The 22,773-nt window shown below is 34.9% G+C and overlaps 1 protein-coding gene across 1 annotated transcript; it reads right to left on the bottom strand.

Moving 5' to 3' along the window:
• Nucleotides 1-481: 481 nt before the first annotated feature.
• On the bottom strand, nt 482-22,719 carry Usp5 (ubiquitin specific protease 5). The gene is made up of 16 exons (XM_088224918.1): nt 22,494-22,719; nt 20,860-20,985; nt 18,819-19,001; nt 17,884-17,990; nt 16,544-16,709; nt 15,137-15,304; nt 13,651-13,812; nt 12,514-12,617; nt 11,886-12,066; nt 10,467-10,678; nt 9,690-9,812; nt 6,802-6,904; nt 5,972-6,097; nt 3,041-3,191; nt 2,100-2,318; nt 482-787 (listed from the first exon to the last, which is right to left on the bottom strand). The coding sequence occupies exons 1-16, from the start codon at nt 22,596-22,598 to the stop codon at nt 615-617; spliced, it is 2,409 nt and encodes an 802-aa protein (XP_088081044.1). The 5' UTR covers nt 22,599-22,719; the 3' UTR covers nt 482-614.
• Nucleotides 22,720-22,773: the final 54 nt, after the last annotated feature.

A 22,773-nucleotide genomic window follows, 5' to 3' on the forward strand; every position in this document is an offset into this window, starting at 1 on the left:
TGGTGAATGTTACACGGTGTGTAATGTGGCCACTTAAACCAGCCAATGACAGGTCATAAGCCCTGTAAAAGCCTAGACTTCCATATTCCCTTCATAAAATGTTTTCCCTCTCTGTTGCAACAAATTTAGATATAAATAACTCCCTAGGGAGGAAATCCAGCCAGTCTGCAAGCATTTGGGTTGTTCAATGATTCACGTTTATATTTTGTTTAACAAACAAAGAAATTATTCAATTACACACATTGTATGAAAAAACATGATTCCTCTTTCAAAAATAAAATATATGACTAAACAGAAAGATGCAAAATTTCTGTGATCGAATCTTGCGTAACTTATTGTATCGCAACATTACTTAAATATTTTTAAAAAGGGATGACATTTATTTTTTTAAAAAACTTGTGAAAAAAGCAATACAAGTATCAGATTTAGAAAAAGGACAAAATGAATGGAAAGAGCAGTATAAACTACAATAAAACAACAGTTAACGCAGAGTTTGTGTTTATTTCACGAGAACATTTTCATAAAAAAAGCTTTACAAAATAAAAATGTAATCACACCTTAAAACATTAGACAGGGATCATAGCGAGTTGATTGATTTGGTTGTGGTTTGATTATCACAGTCTTTCATATAGATAAAGGTAGCCCAGGTCCTTTGGTGGATTCTCTGAGAAGGCCACTTTGTTGTCGTTGAATATGACCCATCGCCCTTCGTGTAGGATGTGGCATACATAGTGGCCCACTTGTGTGGAGGTGCCCATGTGGGAGATGAAGGCTATCAGCTTGTATTCTGGAAACATTAATTGTTTATTACAAGTAAACGTCGTTTTTTAATACCTAATTAAATAATATCAGCGGGCTTGAGGCGATTTTTCACAAAAACATTCATCCTTTATTATTATAGCCAAAAGATACCACGTCATATTGAATAGTAACAAGATACAGCTTTTAGCTAAGGGTCATTACACGCCAGAGTTTTCTATCAAAAGCACTAAATCTGATTTCAGAGGAAATAAATAAATTGCGGTTAAATATAATTGAATAAAGTATTCGGTGTTCGCTAACTACTAGAACCAATACATGTTTAGTATGTTACAACTTTAAATCGGTACAAAGAATTCTTTTGATGTTGGGTCCAATAAATATGTCATCATTCCATGTCCGCTCCTTAGTAGGAGTAAACGGTGTTCACCTGTAGTTTTGTCATGAACTGCCAACGCCCAGGATGTCGAGAACCTGATGTCTTGTAAAGTAGCGTGGTTAAGGCTTTCATGAGGCATCCGCAGTATATAACCCAGCCAACAGTATAGTCTCCGCTGGATGACAGTTATCATCCGAGTTTGTCATATTCGTGTCCGCATACGTCCGTACACTAAATGCAGCGTATATTGATCATCTGTTACATGACGGTAAGGTGACCAGCCTTATGCTTCAGGTGCCAGTCCAGGAGCATGAAATATCGCAGTTTAGAACAACCTTTTTAATAAATTATGTCGACCTTCCTAGGATTCGAACCTGGGACCTCAAGCATAGTATGATTTAACTCCAATTGATTTCCTTATTCAGGCTTTTTACCCGAGAGTAGCAATCAAGCCGAAAGCACTCGTCCAGGATTCTGGTTCTATTTCACACACAGAAATGCATCCTTAATCGGCCTGGATACAAAGATACAATATTCTCTACATATAATACATATATTATATATGTATGTGCGAGAGGAGTGTCTTAAACTATGTCCCACAGTATTAGTAGGTGACATTATACTAACATATATTCAAAATATTAATTGAATGTTTTACGAGTTTCATTGATTTAGCCGGAATACGCAACAAGAGGAGATTTGATAAGTTAGAGAAGCCAAAGTTCAACTTCAACCCAGCTAAACATTTTATCAATGCCAGATCTGCGGATGCGTGGAGTTGTCTGCCTCAAGAAATAGTTACAGTACCATCTGTTAATACATGAAAAAAAAAAAAACATATAGGAAGTGAAATAAGCTTACCAGAAAGACAAGATAGGGTCACATCAGCCGATGGATGCGTGTCCTAAATTTAATAATAATAATAGTGTTTATCTAAAAATGAAAAAAACTGTAAACTTACTTCCGTGTCCATCCGTGAATTGAGGTTCCTTACTAACGCCACTGTTTCCAGCAACTTCCATTTCTTCTTCAAAGACCACAGAATTGGTAAAGAGACAGTCGGCCGCTCTCTCCACATTGTTCTGGGTCTGCTTCAGTGCTTGTTCTGACTGCTTGCGAGAGAAGCCCATAGCCATTAACATTTCAACATCGCATTCATTGGGTTGTGGTACGCTGCTCTCTGAAAACATTAATTTAACTCTTAGTATGATGAAATATTTCGTCGAGACTTTTCTAAAATTATCCTCTCATGGGCATGACAAGCTACGGCTTATTTTGTTTGTTATTATTATTATTATTGCGGCCTCCGTGGTCAAGACGCTTGACTCACAAACAGAAGGTTCTGGGTTCGATTCCCAGTGAGAACACAAAAATTTAATGTGATTTTTCTCAAGCCTGGGTGTTGTGTGCGGTAATTCAGCACTGTAACTAGGCCTTCTGGGTTGTTGTGGTGCAAAAAATAAAAATAGTTTATTAGCAAAATTACAATACCTTTATCTACTATATTTTTTATGATAATAGATATCTCTGGATTGTGTGTAGTCTGCCTAACTAGGTACAACCTGTTTTAAGGCAGATATTTTACTAGTGAATTTAGTATACAATTTTATAATATTAAATATCCCTTTTCTATTTAAAAAAAAAAAAAAATATGAAATACATTTGAACAACATCCCGAATTCTCTCTACCCAAGTCCAGTAATCGATTTTTTGTAAATGTATCAAATTGGATCCGGGCGAATGATTTTACAATGATTGGGCAATACATGGTATATTTTGGGACACAAAAACCTAAAATTTCTTTACCCAAATTCAGAGTTTGCGGTAGACCCCATGACCCATCCTCTAGTTTGTTCTGTCAAACATGTAATTTACTAGGTAGAATGTTTAATTTTAACTTACGGGCTTTATTGGTTCCCGGTGGCACAAATGTGTCTGCGAAGTCAGAATCTGCAATATGTTCCATGACCCAGTTAGTGGCCGCTTCTAGACCACTGTTCTTGGTGAAAAACAGGGCCTTCTTACATGCCTCGGGAGGGAAGCCCATATCCATCTAAAAATATATACCCAAAATAACATTATACATATATATATATATATACATATTATATATAGATTCAACTTAAACCCACGGAAGCATTTCCTGGGCAATAGGGTTATTGATGGTTGAAATAAGCTGCCACAAGAGCTAGTCACAATATCATTAAAAATAGGCTAGATTTGTATTGGAAAAGTTTAAATACGCCAACCACTGACTTTTGTTAAAATAGATTGAAGTATACAAGCTTTAAGCTGCTCGCTTAAAATTTAAATAATACATATTCATTTGACAATCGTAGTCTTTACGGGTTATTTAACTCGTCACATAATGCAGACTGTAAATATAAGTTGAAAGTTAATGAATAGAAAGCAGATAGCTGCTAAACTGCCGATATATACAGAAAAATAGATCCATATCATCCGCTGAAGCCGTATTCAGCAATCAAACTATTATGGGTGAATTCTGACTTGCATTTGTACGGCTTCTGAGTGCGTAAAACAGAACACGAGATCTCGCTCTAGTATAATTATTGGAAACATACAAACTGATCTCTTTCAGTATACATATTTGAATTATATACACCTATGGACAAAAAAAAGTTCGCACTTACCCCCATATCCGTAATTCCGTGTTTACCTGACTCTATTTCTTAGAAACGATTTTATTATTTAATAATTGCTTTTGTTTATTGTTAAGGAATATATTGGCTACACATTTAAAGTAATTACATTTTTAAAAGCTTTATCAGTCTTTTAAAAACTACGTCTGAAGAAACATCGCTACGAAAATCTGGAGAGTTCGGGTCAAATGTCTATCGCGGTAAAATCGAAAATTATTACTCTGTCACAGGAAAATATGTCGAATTGTCAAATTTCTCGTAGAATCGGTTTCTCGGAGTGTTCTGTGAGAAAGTTTTTAAAACAAAATTGTGAAACCGGCTCTCTGGAGCGAAAAAAGGGAAGTGGTCGGCAGCGCAAGACAACTCCTAGAGAAGATCGGCTGGTTGCCAAGCTTATCAACCGAAATCGTTTTCTATCTGCTGCAGAAATACACGGAGAGATCCAGTCTACGTGCCAAACCACATTCTCGGTGAGGACGGTTTCCAGGAGATTATTGGAGCAGGAGTTCCAAGCAAGAAGTCCCGCAAAAAAAAACCCCTTTTAACGGAGAAAATGAAGAAGGCTCGTCTAGATTGAGCCAAAATGCACCAAAATTGGACAATAGACGATTGGCAACAAGTCATTTTTTACGATGAATCTAAATTTAATGTGTTTGGTCCAGATGGCAAGACGATAGTCCGGCAAAAACCTGGCGAAAGATTTCACCCTAAATGTATTACCCGAACAGTAAAGCATACACCCTATGTCATGATATGGGGGTGCATGACAGCTCATGGTTTGGGTCCACTACAGATAGTCCAAGGCACCATGAATGCCATACAATACAAAACTATTTTGGAAAATCATTTGTTTCCTACAGTTGAAGACATTACACAATTTAATTCAAATCCTATATTCCAAGATGATTCTACGCCTTGCCATCGAGCTCGATCTGTGAGTATATAACTTTATTTTATAAATTTAAATTGTTGTAACTTGGTTTGTAATATCATATCTTTCTTACAGGTAACTGAATTCAAAGAGTCTTTTGGAGTTACATCACTGAGTTGGCCTGGAAACAGTCCGGACCTTAACCCGATAGAAAATTTATGGGCAATAACGAAACAAAAAGTTGCGAATAAACGGGCCAAAAATACCCACGAATTGATTAAAATCATTAACCATGTTTGGGAACATGAAATATCATTAGATATTATGAATAATTTATATTTGTCGATGTCAAACGGAATTTCTTTAGTGATTAAGAGCAAAAGCGATATTACAAAATATTAAAATACTATCGAACCAAAAATGATACTTTTATTTTTATATTCTTTTGTTTAAAATATCGGTCTGTTTACCCTTCACACAAATCTATTAACCAAACGTAATTATTTGCGATTGCCAATAAAGACATAGTGCCATAAATCAATTGTGTCGGGTACAAGAACAATGGTAACGGAGCTGCTACCTGGAAAAACACTATTTATAAATATATATTAAGCTTTTATTTTTATATTTTACTTGGAAACATTACTTAGTCATCAAATCTACAAAAATATATATTTGAAAAAATCCAAGCAATTGAGAATATTTATTTAATATTATTTATTATTTGTCCATGGGTGTACATATTTCATCATTTTCCTTTCTGCACCCAGTGGTGCATAGGGCACTAAATTGTTTAACCAAATGCAACGTATTTTCATGATTTCTTAAATAAATGTATGGTGATCAGTCCAACACATAAGGTGCTAGTCTAGGAACAATGAAATTTTGCATTTTAAATTACCTTTAAAAGCAAAACTTCATGTTGAATTTGCTAGGAATTCGCCAATCACTACACTAAGAGGTGGACTTATCTCCACCCGATTCCTTATTTAGGATTATTACCCGAGAGTAGCCATCTAATCGAAAGCACTCGTCTTGGATCCTGGCTCTACTTCACACACAGAACTATATTCTTCAACCGTCTGCACACAAAAAATATATACATACAAATATATGCATGGTTTCAGACGTGGACTTAACAAACATAGTTGTCCGTTTCACTACGGTCAATCAATTTGAATATGGCTTGGATGATATTTTAAAGGAAGAATGACAGAGAAAATATGCACTCTAAGCATATATGTAAGGGTACACCAGTAAATGCTTCCTTTAACTAAATAATAATAATAATATGAAATTTACCAATTGCGAAAGGATGGCTTCATCAAATTTGGGTGCGGGAATGTCAACAGTAAGTTCTGGTAATACCGTCTCTCCTTCCTTTAATCCTGTTCCTCTCAGTTCACTAATGTCCATTTCCCAGGGCATCTACAATATAAACACACATAACAAATATAGTATTATACAAAATATTATACATCCTTGCAGTTTAGGCAAGTCACTAACCCTAAGAAAGTCCGTTTTTAATTGAATATGCCGTTCCAAGTGTGAAATTATGTTCTTCAAGAGGCCGAGGTTACTTACTTAGTTAGAAAAAAGATGCGTAAGTCGAAATTATTTGTTGTCAGTGTAAAACAGTGGATGGAAACATAAATCACAAAACGCGGGTACAATTTATGACAGTTTAGGCAGATTTTTATCATTTTTTAAGTATGACAGAATTCTTCCTAAAAAACATATTGTTTGTGTTTAGGTAATTGCATAATAAAACAATAAACATGTTAAATGATAATTTTTAAATAAAAATCTCAAAATGGTGTTTTCTGGGTTAGTGACTTTTGCCCGAACGGCGATGATGAAATATCTGGGAGCTTATGCTGGAAGTGCCTATGTCAGGTTTTGGTCAATTTGAGTTAGGCAGGGTTCAAAAATATCATGATGTGTACCTAATATTTACACAGTTTGATAAAAAATACACGAAATGTATTGGAATTTGAATCGTGCAACAGAGACGACGCTCTACAATGTCAAGTTTGATGAAATGGCCGACAGACTCTTTCTAAGTGCCGATGTACGATATATAGTCCCGGGAACTGTACATATATATTTTTTAATAAATAAATATCACTTACACCAACTTCTACATCGAGCTTGATGGGAACCCAATCGGAGCGAAGTGTGAATTTCTTCAGTTGGATCATCAGGTAGTCGGGAAACGTAGATAGTCGTGTAGTTCTGAAAGGAAAAACCATAATAGAAAGACCAAAATATTTATGCTTATGGATGCAGGGAGTTCCTACCCCAGTTGGAGATTGACAGAATTAAACGATGTTGAGGCTTGGATGTGTATTAGATGTTGAATAATGCAGAATTGGTAATGTAGCGCAAGAGTTACTGACTGAACTGAGTGTTCAACTGAATGAACGTTTAATGAGTAACTGCTGGTACCTAAGGGTGACATTATTTATATACTAATGAGGAACTTCAGCCCTACGGGAAATTGGATACAATAAATGTTTTCTTGGGCGCGGTAGAAATTGGAGCATTAAATTGTAGGCTAGTTTCCTGAAAATGTACAAAAAAAAAACATTTTAATAAAAACGAACTACTTTGAATGACGTCACTGGTTCATAAGAATCAACCTATGATATGAGAGTTATGGAAGGTTTGCTTGCCGTGGATGGACCAATGAGAAGAACTGATCGAGAATAACTACACTGGCTACGTTTTCCACAGAGGGTCGAATACGTCTACGGCGAGAGGAAAAGTTATTATACCTCTACGCAAACAGCGCACTAAATTTGGTGAGCGCGCATTTGCGGTCGCAGGCCCTATGGCATGGAATGCTCTCCCAGCAGAGGTGCGAGGCTGTGAAAGTGAAGTGATGTTTCGGAAAAAACTTAAAACCCACTTGTTCTCTAAATCATTTGAATAAATCCGTAGCACGTGACAACAAAATAAATTATTTTAATTAAATTACAAATTTAAAAGCTTCAATTAAATTAACTTAACAATAGAATCATAATGTAAAGCGCCCTTGAGGTATTTCATTACGAAAATGGCGCTATATAAGTTATCCACAATAAATAAACTGGAAAAAAACCTCTGACGTCACACGCAGAGTTATTTCAGAAATACAAAACTTTAAAAAATCGTAGCGCTGATAATACGTTACATAAAAATTGAAAAAAAAATGTTTTGGCTTAGTTTAATAGTCTATTAACAAATATAAAATTTAAAACACCACTGAACTTCCTCACTGTTCATATTGTTCTCTTTACATCTTAGTGGGAAATCAAGGTCATTTTCTATTTCCCTAACAGAACACAGTACAGTGTGTGAAATAGAACCAGAATCCTGGACGAGCGATTTCGACTCTTAGGTGAAAATCCTGAAAAAGGAAATTAAGTGGGGTAAGTCGGCCTTGTAGTGTAGTGTAGTGGTTGGCCATTCGCTTACCATTTTAGAGAATCCGGGTTCGATTCCTGGCAGGGTCGACGTGAAATATTTGTTTCGATGGTGGTTTAACATTGCAATATTTCAATAGGGAAATATCACATACTACGAATACCACTACTACTACTACTGCTACCATCACGCTATTTCCTCATAGGGGTAGGCAGAGAGAGTGGACGGCCACACACGTCTATCCTGGCATATATTCCTAGCTTCTTCCACATTCATACATCCCCTTCGGTTCTGTCTGCTGTTGACATGGCCAGACTTAAGATTTTGGTTTATCATATCACGCCACGTCTTCCTTGGCCGTCCTCGTCTCACTTTACCATTAATTTTTGCCATATATACTACGAATACCGATAAAAATATATGAAATGGATTTAGAATTATTAATTGTATTTTCAAAATACAACAACAACAAACCATCACGCCGTTTCCCCGTAGGGGTAGGCAGAGAGGATAGAACGTCATAACACTCAATCTTGGCATACAGACCTCGCTTCCTCTACATTCATACATCTTCTCATGCACGCACGTCGATTATTCCTACTTTTGACATGTCCATCTTCAAGTATTTGATGGACTTGATCGTGCCATGTCTTTCTCGGTCTTCCTCGTTTTCTGCATCCATCAACATTTGCATCGTAGATCCTTTTAGCCGTTCTTTCGCTGTCCATTCGCTCTACTGTCCAAACCAACGCAGCACCCCTTTCTTGATTCTGTCAATAATGCATGTCTCAGCCTTACACACTTCACGGATCTCGACATTTGTGCACCTATCATGCATCGTTTTACCACACATTCGCCTGAGGGATCGCATTTCGACAGCATTCAACCTACTTTCATCATCATTTTTTCAATTCCATACTTCGCTCCCATACATTAGAGTTGGAACTAGAACTCCGTTGTGAACTGCTAGTTTAGCCTCCTGCGATAAACATTTGTTTGCCAAAGTAGATTTTAGTGCACCGTTCACCGATATTGTGGAGATGTGTTCATACATAAATGTAAAAAAGAAATTTAATAAAAATACGTTCAAAGAAGAATGCAACGTGTTTGTCCTTGATTGTTGTGATGTCAAGATTCGTGATATTGTTCTACACAAATTTCTATGGCCACGAACAAATAAACATGAATCGTGACGTATTAGGGGATGGCCAATGAAATCACCGTTTTTGCTGGAATTCAAAATTACAAGTTTAAAAGTATTTTTTATGCTGCTAATAATTAACAATTTTTTTTTTACTGGACAGTATTTCATAGACCTTTTTTACTTTAAAAATGTTTAAAAAAAAAAGGATATTTCCCTATTGTCCGTGTAACAAAAATGATCTAGATACACTGTGATTGAAGTGTCAATGCAGAGCCCTATGCACCACTGAGCGCAGATAGGGAAATGATGATGATGATGATAAACAAAAATACTATTACTAAAAATAATATTACTAAAATAACTTAAGAGAAAATGATCACTTTGCCAGGGTCAAGATGTGTATTACTCGGTTGGAAGATTTCCACTTTAGTAAAAGTATAAATTGAATATTAATTATTGTGAACCTACTTGATTCCTGTGACTTTTCTGTTGACTGCTGCACTGAAGAATTGTTCCACCTTCTCCTCCTGCGCAAAGGCCTCTATACACGCCTTGAACGGTATGTGGGGTCGGACCAGGAGAGAAGGATCCCTGGGAAAATGATTGAATAGTATACACCGACAATATTATGTCTGTGCGTAGATTTTCACGGTCACCGTTATCAATATGTATCTTTTTTGGGTGACCCCGCATAAGTTGGATTCGTTTCGGCTACCATTGCAGGAGTCAGTCATCTTCAGGGTAAACGTTTACCCAAAAAATATACATATTAATATTATAAAGTTAAAATTAAGGTTGGTTAATATTCAAGATGCTACTAGATATTCATTTTTAGATAGGACAGTCTGTTTTTGTCCAGTCGAGAAAATCTTGGTAAACGAGACAAAAGATAGTCTTGTGAATGTAAATTTGTGCAATAACTGTCACTTGGGCTGATAATAGATGAAAAACAGTATCTAATACTTTTTTGAAAAGAATCTTTGGTGTCATGGGAAATGAAAGGACATAAATAATTTCAAACAAAATAATGTGCGGTAATTTTTCCAACGCACATGGCATCCCTATTGTAATAAAATATATACAGAGAGTATTTTCTGGCAACAATTATTACAGAAAATAATAAATTATGCCTGCAGTCTGGGAAAAGTACTAAAAAAAAACATCTATTGCATATTACTCAAAACTAAAGAAAGTGGAGAATGCTGTATTTGTTTTAACATGCTGCAAATGTATACGGGAACTTACAGCCTCCCGCCCAAGTCCTCGAGGCGCCTCCTTTCGGCTTCGTAGGCCTCCACTTGTGGGCGGTTGGAGGCTGCAGCCAGTGGCACAGCTAGCCCCAAACAGCTCTCGCTCCGGCACCCATAGCGCACCTGTCCCGACTCCCCGCACTGCATGCGCTCCTCCACGTTCATGGCCAGGCAGCTCGCTGGGTTAGGACCGCTGCCGCAGTGGCGCTGGAAAGCCAAATTTCAAATTGAGTCAATTTGTATTATTTATTAAAGTGGCGATAGTATCTTACATAAACATATTCTGGATAAAATACAGTACTGTATAAAAGGATTCCAATGGTGAGTAAGTAAAACTCTTTCATTATTTATTTAAGTGATGGATAACTTTTGAAATGTATGTTTTGATCAAACGTAAATACAAGTCAATCATTAATTTTATTAAGAAGGCATTCCAAAATATTAATCCGGAGATATTCCTTAAAATATACTACACCTATGTAGGACCTCTATTGGAATATGGGTACCAAGTATGGAGTCGCTACTTCACTAAAGATATGGAGCTACTGGAAAAATTCCAAAGATATGCTATGACAATCCCCAAATAACTCAAAAGGATGTCCTACCACGATAGATTAAAAGCACTAGGACTTACATAATTTAAAGAGTGACGGAAGAGAAGGGACTTGATTAAATTTATAAGATACGAAATGATTTCTATGACTGCCCCCTGCACGAGATGTATAAATGAAATCCCAGCGCCAATTTACGGGGTCACAACTGGAAGCTCTATCTTCTTCAATGAGGAAGTTCAGTGGTTTTTTTTATATCTATTTATAGACTATTAAACTAAGTGAAATTTAAAAAAATAAATTTATTGTATCTTCTTGATGAGTTCTGCTTATTGGTCAGTTACCTTGGCATAAACCGAATATATGTCACAACTCCCTCATCATTGGTTGATTCGGAAGAGCTAGTGACGTCATGCAAAGTAGTTCGTTTTTATTTAAATCATTTGTTTTATTTTTTTCATACATTTCCAAGAAACTTCGCAGTACAATTTAATGCTCTAATTTAAGAATGCATTTTTTATATCCAATTTCCCATAGGGCTGCACTTCCTCATTGCATCTCAATCCTAAGAAAAAATCCCTTTCAGCAGGGAGGATTCAGATTGGAAAGCCTAGTTGTCCATTCCATCAACCAGTTCAAAATCTGTTTGGATGCTTTTTTGAGGAAAAAAGAACGCAGACAAAAAGCAGTACATAAGATAGAGACGCACAAGTAAAACCGTGAAACCCTGTTAATTTTTGCAGTGCAAAATGAATGATGGATGAACAGGTGTGAATAGAAGACGAGTGTAAATAAATACGCAGGACAAGGACGGCCATGAAAGCTTTGGCAAAACAGATCTAGCCACATTTAAACATACATACTTCTAAAATCTCCAGGAAGTGCATGTAGAACTCTTGGGCGTCCTGTTGCCTTTTGGTACTAAATTCTGGGTGCCCTCTGCCGATGAGACTCTTGAACATTTGAGGGGAGATTCCTTTCTGGGAGCCATCGTCAGAAGGAAAGGCGTACCGGCCTGATATCAAACCTACTCCGAGCTTTGACCTGTGAGAACAATACATAGTAAATAATTGATCATTAAAGAGAATCGGGTTGTGGTCCGGTGGCTAGTGTCTCGGACTCGCGGCTCAAAGGTCCGTGGTTCGAATCCCACTCTATCCAAACTTGATTCCCATTTTCTAATAGTGAGTTATTTACAACTCGTTGAAAATGGCCCTCAAAATGAAATATTTGGGTAAATCATAAGAACGCAAATATTTCTTTTTTCTTTTAAAAAAAAAATGTACCTACAATACATATTACATACACTCGAAAGAATTTCATCACATTTAACTGACTTGGTAACTTGTATATAACATTTTCAAGTTATTTATTTAGCTCTCGGACAATGGTCGAGTCCTAGGACAGAACAATATTGTATTATCTAGGTGTAAATGGGCTTTATGACACAAATTTAGTTTCATATAAATAATCAGTACATGTTTCTCTTACGTTTGGATATTGAAATCGTTGACAGGATCTGACGGGAACTTGCTAAATACTTCCGGAGACTGGTCCACAAAACGTTTGATGAAACTGGGAATTCTAAAGATAACCTGAAAATAAAGTAGAAACATCGAATGAAGTTTTTTTACCGTTTGAGTAGTTAAATTATAACTTTTGCAAATGATGAATATTGATGTAGATACATAGGTTCATTGGAAAACAATATTATTTAAACCTAAAATGTCTTTCTGTCAGCTTTCTCAAGAAATTTCTGTTCAATGTTAGTAATATGTGGAAAGAAAAAATGATAAGTGTTTAGTGAAATTACGTATGGTTAGAGCCTGTCAACATTATGTGTATATTTTTTTCAATACTAGTGCTAAAACGTTTAGCAAGATCCTCTCCAGCAGACGACCTTGATATTTTGTCAACTGACGGATCTGCTAATCGTCACCGGGCATATTTCGTTTTGCATGAGCCTTAAACTAAAAACGAGCACTAAATAAATAGTCCAGATCTTGTCTCGATGTCCCTTATGTTTGTCAATGCTTCTTTCTTTTTTCTTTAAATGTTTTAAACTATTCTTTTATTGTAATATTTAAACCTTATAAATTGTATACATGGACAATGTCCGTTAATAAATAAATAAACTCTAAATTTGTACGAAAAGTGCCAAATGTGGTGAAACTGTAGCTTGAGCGAGATAGATTATGTTTCACAGCGGAAAATTATACGTTAGAGGGAGAAGACAGTACACATAATCCGAGAAGTGCTGGCACACGCGCAGATAGTGCACTCATAACCTCAGTTTGAATATGTGTACTGACAGAATATTTCATCAGTTGACAGGTTGACAGATTTAGATTTATATAAATTATTAACACACATTTCTGATCACTTACCGGAATTAGTGATTTTTTCATGCCAGATATTGTTGAAAAATATAGAACTTGGTGACAAAAAGTCACTCCATCATAAATCTGTACGCGAGCTTTACCAGTCAATTGATGATTTGTAACATTTTGTTAATGTATGAACAAAATAATCAATGGCAGATTATTTGTCGTTTCGATGCACAGGCTGTACTCAGCTCCTGTTAAAGCTAGATTGCCCGTCTGGCCAATATACGCGTACACACAGTACCTGCATTACGCTGTTGAGGTAGCAGGAGTTGCCGAGGTTCAAGAGGCCCGTAAGGCCCGCGCCGTGGGTGGGCTGCAGTGAGCTGGAGGACTCCTGCAGGGCGCCCCACTCCCACGCCCTCTGGTTCACTTCTAGCTCCAGCTCGACCATGGATTTCTCTGTCTGTGAAATTTTAAGTACTAGCATTATTCTTCTATGCAAATAAAATAGTTGTACTAGAATTTATTAATAATAACATGGAGACATGTAACCGATGCCTATATTTTAATAATGAATAAGTTCAGCCCTACGGGGAATTGGATATAAAAAATGTTTTCTTCCCTGAGGGTAAAATTAGAGCGTGAAATTGTACGGCAAAGTTTCTTGAAAATGTACGTAAAAAATATTTAAATAAAAACAAACAACTTAGAACGACGTCACTAGTTGATATGAATCGACCAATGACAAGACAGTTGTGGAAGATTTCCGGTTTACTTACCGTCAACGGACCAATGGGCAGAACTGACCGAGAAGAAGCCAGAGAGAACTTGAGACGTCCTCATGCGGAGTAATTTCAGAAATACAAAACTTTTATCAATCAAAGCAACAAAAACGTTTTTTTCGGCTTAGTTTAATAGTCTATTAACAAATAATAATAATAATAATAAAAAACACTGGACTTCCTCATTGTCATTAATTTATTTTGTTTGTTATAAAATCTGAACTATGTACACCGGAACCACTTTTTACACATTTTTTGTCACATAGTTTCGAGATAACAAGGTATAAAAATAAAAACAATTTTTTTTTTTTAAACATTAATCTAACAATGCGTAGTAATAATATAATTGTACTATTGATTTTATTCAAAATTTAGATGGAAATATTGCACATGGTCTAAGCGATGAAAGTGATGTCGTATCAAATGTGCGTAAATGCGTACGTTTATTGTCTGATAGTGAATAATTTTAGTTATGATTTTTCAGTGTTTTGTTTTCATGTTACATTTAAAAAATAAAATTAAGGCACAAAAGTAGTTAACAATTTCATTTTTTTAAAATCCCAAATAGATTTTTATGCAACGAACCCTACCAACCATTGTTCTTTTCTAAGTATACTTTTTTTTACACGGTACTGCATGGAACATATCCATAGTGTAAAAAAAGATTCTGGTGCAATTACATATTTCTTTTTTTCATTTATCTCATTTACTAGGTAAGCTTATATGAAAAGAAACAAATATACATAAGAAAGTTTTATAGCGTTTTTCCTAATATTCAATTCTGTGGAGTGCAAAAACATAGAAAAGTGGATATTGTATATAGAAGAGGTATCAAACCATCAAATTTACAATTAAATCGGTGTACATTGGTGTTTTAGTATAAGTGTTGTATCTGCTGTGTTTTACAAGTATACTAAAAAATAATAAATGCTGGATAGGTTTCCTTGTATAAAAAGAAAATATATTATGCATTGTTGTTTAGAATAAATGTTGGAATGAAATTACCTTCTGCATATTCTGGGCATTGATACCAAAGTGCTTGAGGTGGTCCACGAGGAGGGGATCTTCCACCATATCGTCCTCTTGGTAGGAGAACACGTCGGCTTTACCTTCTGAAGTGATAGTACCTAGTTTCACGGCTAGCGGATACGCCGTATTAGCGTAGTGCTGGACCTAGGAAAACAATAAGGAATAAAAATGTCCATTAAAACCCCTCTCCATAAAAGACGTTCCATCTTCAATATGTTTTAAGAAACGCCTACATATATATTTAATTTTATAGTAAAGATACCAGTCTTGAAAATGTCGTAAAAGTGATAACAATTAGGGGATAAAGTATCACTCATCTTTTATTAATATAATTTTAAAAATCCTTTAATAGATTGAGGTTCTTTGCCAATGTAATATTTCACATTTCCTTCAACACATCAGCACAAATAAAGATACACTGTTTAATGCTGTTAATACATTTCATAGCATTTGAGCACGATATGATGACAGAAAAATGAATTTATGAGTAAAAAATTATCAAGTATTAAAAAAAAAAATATGAGTTAAATTAGAAAATGCTATGGTAATATTTTGTGATGATTTAAAAACTATTTTTATTGTAATAATAATAATAACAAATTACTTATTTATTGCGAATGCAGCTAATTGGCAGAATTCCATTTAAACTTTATTGGTACGTTATCCAAAATAAAATATTATTGGATTAAATTCTACTTTAATTTTTTAAAAATATATACAAGATTGTACAATGTGACGCGTTTCGTCTTGTTAGGACATTATCAAACTATGTATATAGAAATCACCAATACTTGCTAAAATACCCACATAAACTATTAGCACCATTATGCTTGTATATATTTTAAAAAATAAAGTAAGATTTTAATTCAATTAAACCATTTTATTTTGGATACCTTACCAATAACAAATTACTGGCAATACTCAAGACACATACAAAACAAAATATAATTCGGCCAGTAACCTTTTATAACTGTTTACAGCAAGCGAGTTACAAAAATCTCAAAGTTATACTAAACACAAACATAGAGAGAAATTTTAAAATAATACAAAATGAAAGCAGAAGGCAGGTTTACATAAAATATTATGTACGGCGATAATAATTGCAAAGCTCTCCTCTTGACAACACTTTAAGTCTCCAAAGATATCAATGTTTCTTGCAGTGTTTTTGTGATAGATTTCTAGTTTACGGGAAGCCAACTCACCAATCGATAGAACTCATCCAAGAGAACTTGTGACACAAGGAGTAATTTCAAAGTTACGAAACTTTAAAAAATCATAGCGCTGATAATATGATACATTAATACATATATTTTTTTTACTTAGTTCTATAGTCTATTAAAAATATTTAAAAACCACTAAATTTCTTCATTGTACAAAACTCACTGCATGATCATTTCCACCGGAGCCATCGAAGAACTTCCGTCCACACAAGATGGTCCCATCGGTGAGGTTCATCCACAGGTTCTGCGTCAGGTCACACTTCGAGCACTGCCAGCCAGTTGGGGGGATCTTCACTCCGTTGTCCAGCTGCAGAAGATTAGCAGCATGCCTGGCAATGGTTTGATAATATTATCGTGCCGGTTTACACTAACTAGCTAGTGTGAAATTGTCATAATTGGTAAATTAAGTTATTCAATTTCAACGATGTTTTGAGTATGTTCAAATGTTTGTCTGCAAACATGAAGCTATGAAAAGATTTTCTATCGCCTTTTTTTAGGTATAAAATTTTTCTATCTCATTCTGGCTCTGTGGGGGACCGGCCAAGTTATGGAAAGGAAAACACTATTTACTTGTACATTATTTAAGCGTAAAATTTTCACTAATTATTTTTACTAAGTGCAATCATTTAACTTAATTTCTTCACTACTTTTTCTGATCTTTTCAATATTTTTTTCGCTCCGTGAGGTTCAAATATCTAGTCTCTAAGCTGTTGTAGCCAAGCATACCTTGGAGAAACTCGGTCGGGTAGAGCCAAGGATAATACCCGCACTCTCTCATGTAGAGATATTTCAGAAACTTTTTTTGGATTTTCTCTATCATAAGAGAGTACTTCAGTTCATGTGGCCCCCAAATCATCGAGCCACTCTCGAGTCTACTTCGCACCAAGGAGTTGTAAAGAGTTCTCAGTATGCGGGTATTTTCGAAAACCCTGACAGTGCGCAGAACAAATCCTAACATCTTCAATGCATTACCACTGATTGTCTCTGTGTTCATGAAATGTCAGAGTGCTCACAAATCTAACGCCCAGATCCTTAACATTCGATGTTTGTATCAGATTCTGGTCATTCATTTTGTAGCAAAAAAAATAGGTGTTTTTTGGGCCCTAGTGAAGGACGTGACCGAGCACTTGGAAATATTAAACCTAAGTTTGTTTCGCCCTTCCCATTCAGATATATTATATATATTTGCTTGGAGAAGACGAAAATGGTCAGAAGTTGTCACCTTCAAGAATAGTTTTAAGTCATCCACAAACAACAGAAAACGCGAGTTCAAAATTACATTTTCAATATTATTAATGAAAATTGAGAATAACAATGGATCCAGGTTAGTGCCTTGCGAATATTATAATATTGCTTTAAGGTTTATATATCAGTTTTAATTGAATTATTAAAAAAACGGTTTGCTACCATTTCTAAGATTTAATTGGTGAGAATTTTCATTCGCTGTTTTAAATTACAAAAATCAATATATTGTATAGTAAATAAACAAAAAACTGTACTCACTTGGAAACTTTTCTTTCTTCACCATCCCAAGTTCCAGCTAAAGCTTCCAGTTCCGCTAACTTCAATGGAGACTCAGCTTCCAAAATACCTCGAACTGAACGCTGAACCTAGATGCCCAAGAAAGTATTTAATAGAGTGCACGAAAAGAAGTATAAAAAGAACAAACTGTCCCGTGTCCAAAGTGCAATAAAAAAACAACATTTATTTATAATTTTAAAAGTCCGTTAGGGTTATATAAACATATTACAGTTCATGTTATGTCTCGTCTGGTTAGTGTAGACAATGACGTGCCTTCCATATAGGCAAATAAGCAGTGCCTACCCTGCTAGATTATCTTTTAAAAAATAAGTAAAATAAAAAATATAGTATAAAGTAGGCAAGAAATTATTCGACGAATTTGAAAAATTCCGTGAACAATTAAACATAATTAAATTTTTACTCCTGGCGACCAATATAAAAAAAACAACGCATTTTCTCAGTTAACTTTTATCGACAAAAATAGTATTATTAGCAAAGGAAGATGTACACTTAGAAATATAAACAAACCATCGTGCCGTTTCTCGGTAGGGGCAGACAGATAGGATAGAACCCAGAGAGCCACACCACTCTGTCTTTGCATACAGACCTAGTTTCCTCTATATTCATACATCTTTTCATGCGCACAAATTAAAATTTGGCCATGCCATGTCTTTTTCGGTCTCGCTCATTTTTTGCGTCTATCAACATTCCCACCGTGAATATTTTTAGCCGTTCTTTCCCTGTCCAAACAAATGCAGCACTCCTTTATTAATTTTGTCAATAATCTTGTTTCATCTCGAAATTTGCGCACCATAGATAGTTTTACCACATACTCCCCCGAGAGATCCCACTTTGAGAGCATTCAGCTTACTTTCATCCTTGCTTTTACAATTTTACACGTAAAAATACACACTTACAATTTCTGGTAGCGTATCATTGGGCCAAGCAATGATGGTGAACTCTGGCAGGATGACAACTGAAAGGTGATCTGTTATCTCGAATTTGGTTTTGGCAGACTCTGGATCAAAGCCTCCTTCCACACCGATAGCGAGACGAGTAATCTTCTTTTCCGGGCCATCTCCCTTCTGTTCTGGGGTAATCTAAATATACATTCAAAATGTATTTATTAGATAAAACATTGCTAGCTATCTCAGCAGAGATTACTATACCTAGTGAAAAAGCAAGAAACCATACAAAAAAATACTTATCGTTGTTATCACGTCTTCTTGTTAATATATGCATTTTATTTTAAATTAAGCAAACACCAATTTTATTGGCATGGAATAAAAAGTGTGTTGATAACTGGTTATTTCTCAATACAATACTCTCTCTATGATCCGGCACTTCACCTCTCTAGCATTGCCAGTAATCCGGTGTTTTTATACAGGCAGTTACCGAGCAGGTCAATTGGAGACAAGCGTCAGTGACCGCTGTGCGCGATGTATGTGTCTACTTTGTCTGCCTTACACAAGTCTGTTGATGTAGTGTATAATACAGTATATGTATACAATGAAACATAGCTTCTGTTGTTTAAATGAGTCATTATTAGTGATTTTGAGTAATCTGGCATTTTCAGTAATATATATTTTCAGTAGATATCTGCCGGATTACTGAGAGATCGCTGTATTATCTACTTATTTGTTTATTGTTTTTTATCATGGACACTTGACAAACGTAGTCTGCTCGATGTATATTTTTTATATAGAAGTATCAACAAGACATACATAAAAAAGCACTCATACAAGAATAGCATAAAAGAGTTGGTTACAATAATATTATAATAAAATTATGTTTTTACACCACAACAGGCCAGGAAGCCCAATTATAGTGGTGAATTACATAATCGAACCCGGAACCTTCCGTGTGAGAGTCAAGCATCTTAACCACTGCACCATGGAGGTCGTCACTGTACAAAAGGGCCATAGTTTTGGAAGCTATTAGATGTTCATTACATTTTGGTTGGCATTTGAATTCTTGATTTTACTTTACTTACTTTTTTATATTTTATTGCGCCACAACAGGCCAGGAGGCCCAATTACAGTGGTGAATTGCCTTACAGAACACCCAGGCTCGAGAAACATCCCATTTAATTTTTGTGTTCTCACCGGGAATCGAACCTGGAACCTTCCGTGTGCGAGTCAAGCGTCTTGACCACTACACCACGGAGGCCGCTTGATAAATGATGCAATGATATATATATTATGAATTACTATGCACAATTTTTTTTTATTGTCCGAGTCCCAACTCTGCACAGGTCCAATGGAGTTGGAATACAGTTTATTTTGTAAATACTGTATCTTAAATATTGTTAATGTATAGAATAAAAATAAAAAAGAAAAACATTGTAAATTGAACATTCTAAATATTGCGAGATTACTTACTAGAGTAGAATAATTTTTCAAATATAAACATTTAAAGCCTATTATTACACAAGTCAATTATTACAAACAGAGGTTCAAACTGTCGCAGTGAGTCACATCTTGCTGGAGGATGGGATTCTTTAAAATGCTGCAAACGCCCAGTTGAATTCCACCCTGGGCCGTTGCCAATCATAATGGTGTGATTATAGGAGATAACTACAAAGAAAAATCCACCAGAGAAGGCGACGAGAAACCGCTCTGGTTATATTTTCCCAGGAATCACTCGTCCTGGCTGCAAAATATAAAAGTAGCGCAGCGCAGAAATGCTTTTGCTGCAGTGATCCCTAACATCGGGGGGACCCGACGAGACACCGAAAGTAGAGAAGAAATTACACAATAATTCAACTTTTTTTTTTAAAAGGAAAAGAAATATTAGCGTTCCTATAATTTACCAAAATATTCAAATTTTGGTGGGGATTTTCAACGAGTTGTAAATAACTCACTATTAGAAAATGGAAATCAAGTTGGGGTAGAGTGGGGACCAAGTGTTGCAAAGTGAATGTGGATTTGATCAATAAAATATGGTGAAAAGACTTACAGCTTTCTTCTCTCTCTTGATATGGAGGAAGACTGGGTTTCCGGAATGTTGAAAATACTCTTCCACATACTGGCGACCAAAGCTGAGGAAACTTGTCAAAGATATATATAGTCCAGTTTCATACTCCTATAAATAAGGGAGACGGGAAAGTCAATAATGAAAAAATATTTATAACAACATGTGAAAAATACTAACAGAAAAAATGAATCTTATAATAATAATAATAAAATGTTATTCTAACAATAATAAATGAAAAAGAAAAGAGACAAAAATGGTTGAAAAGAAACTGGCAATTTTATTTTTTTATTTTATTAACATAAACGGCAAATCTGCCTTTTACAAACATTTATAATACTAACATATTTGGCTTAATATATATATATATTTATATATATTTTGAAAAGATGAATTTCCTTACCTAAGATTTATAAAAAAAAATTAAACCTAAAAATTATACAAGATTTATATTTAAAAAATTAACCTAAAAATTATACAGCATATTCAGTAGAAAGTTAAAATAATAAAACATTCTACAGTAATACAACAAGAAATTCATAAGTACTGTTTTACACAGCTAGGCAAAGTGAACAAAAAACTGTATATATATATACATTATGAAATGCATGAATAAATAAATATAATTACCATTCACCATCTTTGAAAGAGTTCAAAAGGTTTGTTCAATAGGAACAATACCCTACATTAAATATATCAGGAAATAACTATTGCTGAGTTCATGAAGTCTATTTAATACGGCATTACAAGTATTCACTGTCCGTGAATTGTTGCTACAAAACGGTGGCACCTGTCTAGTCATTCTTCCAGGCACCCTGAAGTTGATGAGAGATAATAGTTCAGGGCAATCCCATATTGAATTTACAATTTAGAATAAATTTAAAAGGTCTATAATTTTTCTTCTATAGTTAAGTTTTAATAAATTTAATGTTTTTAGTAAAAAATCGTAATTTAAAAATTCATGACCAATTCTAAGTTTAAAATTTATATACCGTAAGAATTTTTTTGGACTCTTTCAAGAGAATTTTGGTGACATTTGTAGTAAGGAGTCCATATTGTAGAGTTATACTCTAACTGGCTTCTCACTAATGAAGTATACATCAACTTCGAAGTGCCTATGTTTTTTAATTCCTTAGTCACACGTAACACGAAGCCTAACATTTTTAGAGATTTACTAGTAATATTATTTATGTCTATGCAATCTCCAAAGTTAAGGAATCATATGCTTGGAGTTTACTCATCTGGCCCCCATGTTCTTCAATTTCATATTGTCTGTATTTATGTGTCATTACGCCGTAAACTCAACAATATTGTTAATTGTATTGATTCAAATCTATTTCTTGGAAAACATGTATGGAATATAAAATACACAACCAACGGAAAATGCCGTTGATCCCCCTAAGTAGTATAAAAGATTTAAAATGTACACTTTATAAGATTATACTAAATTGGATGTAATTAGTCTATTGATAATAACTGTAGACGTAAATTAGTATTTAATTACTGTTTTAAAGAGCAAAGATCGAATCAATAATGTAAATGTTGTAAACGAAACCATTTTTAAAACATGCAGTTGATCTATAATTTTAGAAAGACAGGTTAATTTTTGTGCAACTCACCGGGTCGTCAAAAGAATACACGCACTCATCCTTGTAAATTCTTTGCTCCTGTGTTGGAATTTTTATTTTCGAAAGATGAGGTATAAGAGCATCAATATTAGACATAATTGTGACTCGAGATATGTGAAGTTTGTACAAATAAAGCCCTAGAAATTACAAATTTTCACACAAATGACAGTATTTTGGTTTGGCGTTTGTGATTTATATTTTTTTCATAGAGAAACACATAGCAAAATAGAAATACAGATCGTAGAAATAAAAACTGAAACCAAAAAATATT

The sequence above is a fragment of the Micrasema longulum genome, unplaced genomic scaffold (genome assembly GCF_059751315.1).
Source record: "Micrasema longulum isolate JH-2025_06_02 unplaced genomic scaffold, ASM5975131v1 h1tg000319l, whole genome shotgun sequence".
Lineage (NCBI taxonomy): Eukaryota > Metazoa > Arthropoda > Insecta > Trichoptera > Brachycentridae > Micrasema > Micrasema longulum.

Coding starts and splice junctions, on each gene's coding strand:
- Usp5 (XM_088224918.1), bottom strand. CDS start 22,598: ATGTCTAATATTGATGCTCTTATACCTCATCTTTCGAAAATAAAAATT. Junction 20,986..22,493: donor TGTATTCTTTTGACGACCCG/GTGAGTTGCACA, acceptor CCTTATTTATAG/GAGTATGAAACTGGACTATA. Junction 6,098..6,801: donor AGCTCGATGTAGAAGTTGGT/GTAAGTGATATT, acceptor TTTATATTGTAG/ATGCCCTGGGAAATGGACAT.